Source organism: Coffea arabica, chromosome 1c, assembly GCF_036785885.1.
Source record: "Coffea arabica cultivar ET-39 chromosome 1c, Coffea Arabica ET-39 HiFi, whole genome shotgun sequence".
Classification (NCBI taxonomy): domain Eukaryota; kingdom Viridiplantae; phylum Streptophyta; class Magnoliopsida; order Gentianales; family Rubiaceae; genus Coffea; species Coffea arabica.
Genome location: NC_092310.1, coordinates 27,689,805 through 27,698,846, shown reverse-complemented (window position 1 = coordinate 27,698,846; position 9,042 = coordinate 27,689,805). Strand labels below are relative to the sequence as shown.

The following is a 9,042-nucleotide window of genomic DNA, read 5'->3' as shown; positions in this document are numbered from 1 at the left end:
TAAGAAGTTTTACAATCACTTAGAAAACCCTCAACAAAGCTACACTAAAGATCCTTTCAACCACAAAAGAAATGCTCACCAGAAATTCACACCACTTTAAAACAAATCTAGATTTGGAGACTATTTTCTAGCTAAAATAACTCTTCAGATCTTGTAAACAAAGTGTGCAAAAAGTCCCTTCTTGGTTCAGACCAGTTTGATTTTAAAGGGATCCAGAAATGGGCTTCATCAATGCTTCCAACGGATAGAAGGCAGCTGAGGAGTCAACTAGCCGTTGGGGCTGTCCGACGTCCGACGTCGAATCATCGTCCGAACGAATCGTCCGATGATAGCCAAGTTGAGGTTCGGACGTCCGATGAGTTTTTTGTCATCCGACAGCACAGCGTCCGACCTTGGGCCGAGAGCTAGCAAGTTATCTTGGAATTTTTCGGACGTCCGATGCGGTTGATGAGCGTCCGATGGCAAGCGTCCGATCCTTCCGGACGTCCGATGCTTCCATGTGAGCGTCCGACGGAGCTTCCTTCCTGATGTTCTTTATCTTTTCGGACGTCCGACAGTTTCCTTTCGGCCGTCCGACCTGATTGTCCTATTTTTGCTTCTCATTTTGGTTGTTTTGCATTTCATGACATATTTGAACCTGATTCTCGGATAGATAAAAAAACTTGTATTTGAAGAAGGTTAGACAAATATTTCAAAGTACCAAGAATGACAAACTAGACATACTTAAAAGACAATATCTTTGATCGAAACAAAACAATGACTAAATTCATTTATATTATTCCAATCTTGTTTGCCACATCCAAAGCAACGTAGTCAGGAGATATGTGACAGCCCCACCTTCCCCTAAGGCGAACCAAAGAGGTTAGCGGACTGCCTGCCCAACTCTCGCCAGGACTAACGGTGCAGTATAGAGCGATCTTTCACATTCCGGAACTTATAGCGCGCGCAAATAAGGCAAAAGGGCAAAATGACCCAAAATAAAAGAAAATGAAATCTGGAGTCGGCCATGAATAGTAACCGACTCGTCCGAACCCAACCAAACATCGAATTACATATACCACATAACATTTAGCCTTTACAAACCAAAATGACGTTTAAAAGTGATACAAAAGTCACTACATATATGGTTTGCCAAAACAAAAGTGAAAACGGCCCTAATGATACATTTAGGGTCCCATTTTATATACAATACAAAAGAGTCATTCATCTAGTTCATTCGGCAACCATTTATCAAAATTCATTCCAAAAGAGTCATATTCCTGTAAGGAAAACAAAAGGAACGGGGTGAGCTAATTGCCCAGTGAGAATACAACTCAAGCAACCAAGTTCATGGATACATCAAGCTTAATAGTCCAATTTACCAAAATAAATAAAGCCACACATTAATAATGAGGATAAAAGGATACGGGTGGCTCTCAAGAGCCCTTTTCCTCGTTTGAATTCTTGATCAGGTCTCATTGACTCTCCGTCAATGTCTGAAAGGTAACCAACCGTAGACTCCTCTTAACTTCCATTCCCTTCCTCCTAACATTCCTCAACCGGGCCCGAAATCCAAACACTTACATTGTGGTATTACTCGAGTAAACCGGAATCAAGAGTCTCTCATACTACAAGATTCCCTATGATGTTGCCCCAAGGCACATTAATTGGCACGACCAAGCCCTCTCCGGCTCGATTCAATCAATAACCAATGGGGTTGAGCTCATGGATAATATTTGAAGTCATGTATTTCATTTCATATAACATTTCATATAACATTTCATGTAACTTTCCAATAACATGCGAAACAATAAGTGAAAGTGATAAAGTACACTCTCACTTGGATCAATCAACATTCAACATCTCAAGTACAAAGATCAAAGCCATGTAATAGCACATAAGTGAGTAGTACACTCACCAAGCTAGCACAATGTGGTTTCAAACACTTTAGTCAAAAGAACGTTGTGCACCACCGTCACGCCCTAAAAACATGCAAACAAATACAATGAGACTCGATAACGAGTCATAAACCAAGGCCAAACATGACCCCAATAAGGTTCCATAAACATTTACAAACAATAGAGGAAACCAGAAATTTCGGAAATGTAACTAGCATTGGCCCGGAAAAATACAGTTTTGACGTCATTTTACGGTAATGGAACAACTCTCACTACAATTATCGGATGGGGGTGTAAGACCCACCATTTCGAAGCCAAGAAACAGAGCTACAACAATGTAGAAGATCACTCAATCCAGTTCCTAACACAACTAGGTCAAATATGCAAAATACTATACCAGAATTCCCAAAACAGGTTTGCAAATCACACAAAACTGTAATTACTATAACTCAGTCTATACAAGTCCAAATGCCGAAATTCCAAAGGTATAAGTTAGCTAAGACATCCAGCTATATTTCATTAGAAGACACCAACTCCAAAATCCAAACCAATTCCAGTCAAAATGGCCAATTACTATCGCAGTTTTCGCATTCTGATCAAAGCAGAACAGCTACAGTAATTTCGTCATATCTCACTCTACACTAATCCAAATGACCTGAAATTTTGTAGGCACCTTTAAAATGTCATTACCTACAACTTTCATGTTTTGAGCTAAGGCCAATTCGGCCTCTATCTAGTACCTAAAAATTCGGACAGAATGTACCCTTAAGAACCCTAGATTTTCCAATTTTCTTCCAAAACAGAAATTGGTTGCAATTAATCACTTTTCCCACCTCCTTAAGTCATTATAGATCATTTCCATACATCATAGATAGCCACACCATCATGCTTGAATTAAAACAGAAAATTCCCCAAAAATAATAAAAAGTCATCAATTCAACCACAAATCAAGAATTAATCCATAAACTTGCATCTTCTACTTCCACTAAGCATGATTTGAGCATCAATTAAAGAAGGAGGGTGGTTCTTCACAACTTACCTTTAAAACAAGAGAGAAAGAGCTATGGGTCACCTTAACCTTCCAAATAACTTCACACAACAACTCACCACCACTACTTGAAGGTGTTTTATGGAGAAAAATCAAGGTTGGATGGTTGGTTTTGATGATTGAAGCAAGATTGAAGCCAAAACTTGAAGAGGTTTTCTTTCTTCCTTTGAGAGAGAGGGCCGGCACTTGAGAGGAGAAAATGGTGCAATTTTTGGTTAATTTTGTGATTTATTTGGTCAATGGTAAGACATGGAATAGTAGTCTTAAAGGTAACCCAATCAAATGGTGACACTTGTCACCCAATTTAATGCAAGTCTATCACTTTGTTCCCTCTCACATCAATCCAAATAGCTTCCTCTAATTATCTCTTAACACCCGATAAAATAATTCCAGTATCCAAAACTTAATCTAGTTGGCCGAATTTTTCCGGACTTTTCGCACTAGTGGGTCCCACGTCCGGTATCTGTTCTTAATTTCTCAAAATCTATTCGATACTAGAAAAATCATCTAAAAATTATATCTGCTCCTTAAATTTATCTAGAAAAATTTTCGAATCACGAAAATGCAGAAAACAAGTCATGAAAAATAATAAACTTAGAAAATGAAAATTACGGGTTCTCACAAGATAAACGAACATATGCTTTCTTTGTTCCAACAGACCTGATCAAAGTGTTCACTTTCTTGGTCTGTATAAACAAACTTTTGTGATCATCAAAACCAAGAATAACAGTGGCTGATCGTGTCATGGCAGAGGATATGTTGGTGCCTCTGAAGGACGCGGAGCTCCTTCCTCCAGCCCACCGGTTGGAGCGCTAGGCTCCTTTGCTAGACAAGGGCAGCCAGGCTTCCTCCGTGTTAGTGCCATTGGGCTCATGTGTTGCGATGCATGCTGACCCCATAGGCGTGTCGCTTGAGCTTCCTGCTGCCCATGACCTAACACCGCACCAGGCTCCTGTCTAGGAAATGAAGGAGGGGTGTCGGGCATTGGACAACCAGGTAAGTCATCAACGTTCAGGCTCTGCTCCGTCTACAGTGTCTCACCAGGTTTTGGTAGTAGAATTGGAGGGAGAGGGTGGTGGCTTGGAGAATCACTTTGAAGTCCCCGATACGTTGGGTGAGGGTGTTGGGGTCGAGTTGTCAAATGAACATGCAATAGCCTCCTGACTTCAAGTTTTTCCACGTCGACGACAGAGGAAACATAGGGGCGTAGGGTGTCGGCCAGGAGCCTAAGGGAATCACATGTGACCATAGAAGAGCTAATGCAATTTCGCCAGGAGTTGGCTCACGGGAGCCAGGAAGGACGTTCGGTTGTCATTGGAGAGGAGCCCATCCAAGAAAGGAGGGGGCAAGCGAAGTGAGGACATCAAGAGGAAAGGGGGCAAACCCTGGGGCAAACGCACTCAAGTGGCTTCCTCTTCATCTCAAGCTAAGTATCTTCTACGCTCCCATGCTAAATCCAATTAATTTTGTTGTATGGAATTTAAGGGGCGCCTCTCGCCCTGACTCTATTAAGTATCTACATAAAATCTGCCTGGATAATAAGATTTCACTAGTTTTTCTTCTGGAGCCCATGTTTGAGGTTAAACAATTAGACGTGGTCTGGAACCGGCTCAAGCTAGACCATGGGGCCTCTTTCTTAAATGGCAAGGTGTGGTGTCTTTGGAATAGGGTCTTCAAACTCTCTTTTGTGGAGGGAGAGGAACAGGTAGTGCATGCTAGACTTACTTTTCCGTCAGGTGAGGTTGTTAATATATCGACGGTCTATGATAAGTGCACTAGAGTAGGTAGACGCCCTCTGTGGAGTTGCTTGGAGTGTTTTAATATGGGGAGAAGTGAATCGTGCATTGTAGCTGGCGACTTTAATGTGATCGCATCCACGGAAAAGTGCAGAGAGAGGCAGCCAGCTAATGTTGCTAACATGGAGGAGTTCAACACATCGATGTTTGTGTGTGGACTTTCTCCAGTGGATTTCGATGGGTGTCTATTTACATGGACGAATGGCACGGTTTGGCAACGGTTGGATAGGGCTCTCATCAACTCCCAGTGGACGGGCATACTCGGTCACCAGGGTCTCTCACCTTCCTCGTGGACAGTCAGATCATGCGTCTCTGTTGATCAGGGCGGGGTCGGGATCTTCAGCTCTCTCTTCATTCAGGTTTCTTAACATGTGGCATCGTCTCACCCCACTTTCTTGGAGACTGTTTCCATGGCCTGGCATCAGTCAGGCTCAAGAGTAGGGATGAGTTTATTCTTTACTAAGTTGTCATCTCTTCATAATCGACTACGAAAGTGGAGCAAGGAGGAGTTTGGGAATATATTCGCTCAGGTAAAATCAGTAGCGGAGTCATACAAGCAGCGGGAGGTGGAGTTCAATTCAAGTGGTGAGGAGTCTTCAAAAATTCAGCTACATGAGGCCAAGGCCATGTATCTACGAGAGTTATCAGTGGAATGCAAATTCTGGCGACAAAAGGCGACACTTCGGTGGATTAAGGAGGGCGATGCGAACACCTCCTATTTCTATTATGTGGTTAAACAGAGAAGGATCTCCAACTATATTTCTCGGGTAAAAAATGAAGGTTTGGGTTGGCTACAGGACACGGTCGACATACAGGCCTCGGCGGTGCGATTTTATTCGTCATTGTTTCAGTCCGGTGGGTATGTCTCTCTACCCGAACTGCCCTTCGAGTTGCCTAGAGTAAGCGTGGAGGAGGATAAAATGCTGTGGCACTTACCGGATTTGGATGAGATTCGAGCAGTGGTGTTCGCTATGGATGCAAATAGCGCTCTGGGGCCAGATGGGTTTGGGGCGGGTTTCTATCAGTAGTGTTGGGAGATCATCAAATGGGACTTATTAGTGGCCGTTCAGGATTTCTTCAAGGGAATCGAGCAGCCCAAAGGCTTCTCAAGTGCGTTACTAGTGCTGATCCCAAAAGTGGAGGGGGCTTTCCAATGGAAGGACTTCAGGCCAATTAGCCTTTGTAATACAAGCTCAAAGATTATTTCGAAGATTCTAGCCAACCGATTGGGGGGTCTGCTGCCCAAACTCATTTCACCATGGCAGACAGGATCTGTCTCTGGGAGGAGCATTATGGATAATATTTTGGTTGCCCAAGAATTGATGTTAGATCTAGATAGGAAACTCGCTTACCCAAATTTGGTTATCAAGCTCGATATGGAGAAAGCGTATGATAGAGTGGAATGGCCTTTTCCTCCTTTTCATGCTTAGGAGTTTTGGATTCTCGGAGGTCTCAGTAGATCTCCTCTTCAGGACCTTCTCCAACTCGTGGTTCTCGGTTTTGATCAACGGCCAACCCACAGGTTTTTTTAAGTCTAGTAGGGGTGTGCGTCAGGGGGACCCGTTGTCACCTGCGCTTTTTTTTGTTTGTGGCTGAGTTCCTGGAAGAGGGTCTCCATTAGCTTGGGCTCAACCATAGGGACCAAGGCTACGTGTCTGTCGGCGGCATCGTACCCTATTTGGCATTTGCTGATGATACGATCATCTTCACTCGATGCTCAAAACCTTGCCTGACGGCCCTCCGTGATTTTCTCCTTCTGTATCAAGAGCATTCCAGACAAAAGGTCAATGCAGAGAAGAGTGCTCTTCTCACGCCCTCTCGTATATCTAAAGATCAGATCAGGTTAGTGGGGACGATACTGGGTTTCCACAGGCAATCTCTTCCAGTGAAATATCTAGGGGTTCCCCTCGTCCGTGGAAGGATGGGTGCGGCAATTTTCGACCCCCTCCCAGAGAAGTTGTGGGCACGCCTCTTCCATTAGAGCTCTAAGCTACTGAGCATGGGGGTAAGATTATCCTCATCCGACATGTGCTTGGCTCGATTTCTCTTTTCGTGTTGCAAGCTGTTTGCCCTCCCAAATCCGTTATAGCTGCCCTAGGCAGGATCTGTAACTCTTTCCTATGGGATTTAAGTGTTGAGTCAAAGAGGTTACACTGGGCGGCGTGGGAGAAGCTTTGCTTTCCGGTTCAAGAGGGGGTCTGGGGTTTCGCTCCATTGATGACTCAGCGAAGGCTTTCGCCTACAAGTCGTAGTGGCGGTTATGGAAGAAGGACTCGATTTGGGCAGACTATATTCACAATAAGTACATTAAGCACTCACACCCATCGATCGCTACTATGGATCACCCTCCGGCGTCATGGTGACGGCTACTGGCAGTCCGAGATTTTGCAGAGTCACGGATACGGTGGTGTGTGGGGAAGGGACTAGTTGATTTTTGGCATGACATCTGGTGTGGAGACCTACCGTTGACACATGTGGTGGATGTGCCCAACCCCCCTCATTCTCTGGTGGCGGAGTTCTATACGTCTCAAGGCTGGAATGTTCCACGGCTTAGGGAGTGGGTTTCCGAGCTCATGGTACAGCAGATCACTAGCATTCACTTCACCCCTGACCAGGATGATGCCATGGTTTGGGCACCTTCCACCACCGGGGACTTCTCTGTAGCCTCCGCGTAGGAGGAGATTCGCCAAAGGCGTAATGCATCTCTGATTGATCGCTTTGTGTGGGGTTCGATTGTGCCCCTACGAGTTTTCTTTTTTGCATGACGTCTGCTATGCCGCTGCCTCCCCCTAGACAGTGTGTTGCAGAGTAAGGGGGTAACAATGTGCTCCAGATGTAGTTGTTGTCAGCAGGCCCAGGAATCAGTCAATCATCTGTTCCTACACAGCGCTGTGGCTAGAGGGGTGTGGGAACACTTTTTCAAAGTGTTCGGTCTTCTCCCATTTAATGCGTTTGGTGTTGCCGCTATGTTGTCCTACTAGTTTTCCTCTCACTCCAAAGTTTTAGAAACACATGTGCGGGTTCTTGTCCCTTTGTTGGTTCTTTGGTTCATTTGGAAGAGCAGAAACTTTGCAAGATTCGAAGCAAGTTCGATCACTCAGGCTCAAGTGATTTTCCAGATCCTGGAATTTCTGTGCCAGATGGGTAAGGCTCGTGCATTCTCCAAGACCTCCTTTGCACGCGATCGGGACTGTCCATGGGCACATTTGGGCGGCCTTAACAGGCGGGTTAAGGATGTTGCATTGGTTTCTTGGGAAAAGCCTCCACCGGGGTGGTTCAAGCTTAACACTGATGCCAGTGTCCTCCACGGTAGGGCATTCGGGGATGGGGACGTACGAGATCATTGTGGGAGGGTGATCTTCGCCAATTACAAGGAGTTTGGAGAGTTGGATGTGTTGGAAGTTGAGGCGCAGTCTCTTCGGGAAGGCCTAGCAATGTGTGCAGCTCGGATAGTGTGCACATTGATTGTTGAATCAGACTCAAATGTCCTTGTCCAGCTAGTGAATTCGGAGGTTGTGTCGAAGTGGACAGTGTGCAATGTTCTACGGGAGATTAGACACCTCCGTCGGATGAATGCACCCCTTCACCACGTGTTTCACGAGGCCAACTCGGTGGTAGGTGCATTAGCCTCATTGCGATTGGGTGGGCAGCGGTGCTACGCCTCATTCGCGGCCCTGCCTCTCAGAGCTAGAAGGGAGGCTCGTCTTGACTGTTGCGAAGTTCCACGTCTACGTGAGGTGCCGATTAGGGCTTGAGTCTCTGCTTTCTTGTTTTTTTCCCCTTTTTCCCTGGTTTTTTACTCTTGTAACTATTTCCTTTTCTAATAGAATTTAGGGCGGGCTGCCTTTTTTTTAAAAAAAAAAAAGTGCTTAGCCTAGGTTCAAATTAGATATTTATGATTTTGATGCTTTTTCTTACAAAGAATATATACCGTATGACACATGCTATGCTAGCCATGAATTATTGTGATTTTGCCATGAAGATAAGGTTGAAACTTTGAGGTTAGAAGAAAGGAATTTAAGGACAAGTTGCTGGAAATTATTGTTTGAGTTGGAATTTTGGGATAGTTTTGACATATTATGCTCAAGGTACTTGTCGCGCCCCACTTTTTGAATGTGAAAAAATAAATGGTTTGAGAAAGATGTTTTTGATTGAATTTTGATTGAAAAAGATTTGGGTCTAATATGGGACTTGAAAAAGCGACGATTCGACCCAAAAAAATAGTTTTTAAAAGGGTTTTGAATGAGAAATTGGAGTCGCCACTTGGTAATGATTAAGGTGTACCAAGTCACCTAAAAATAAATCTTTAAAGACAAAATAG

The 9,042-nt window shown here is 44.3% G+C and overlaps 2 protein-coding genes across 2 annotated transcripts; both read left to right on the top strand.

Moving 5' to 3' along the window:
• The first annotated feature begins 4,747 nt into the window (after nucleotides 1-4,747).
• Nucleotides 4,748-5,749, top strand: LOC140005109 (uncharacterized). Its single transcript, XM_072045378.1, has 2 exons — nucleotides 4,748-5,080; nucleotides 5,147-5,749. The coding sequence occupies exons 1-2, from the start codon at nucleotides 4,748-4,750 to the stop codon at nucleotides 5,747-5,749; spliced, it is 936 nt and encodes a 311-aa protein (XP_071901479.1).
• A 2,112-nt stretch (nucleotides 5,750-7,861) lies between these two features.
• LOC113720743 (uncharacterized) lies at nucleotides 7,862-8,476 on the top strand. Its single transcript, XM_027245414.1, has one exon. The coding sequence runs from the start codon at nucleotides 7,862-7,864 to the stop codon at nucleotides 8,474-8,476; it is 615 nt and encodes a 204-aa protein (XP_027101215.1).
• Nucleotides 8,477-9,042: the final 566 nt, after the last annotated feature.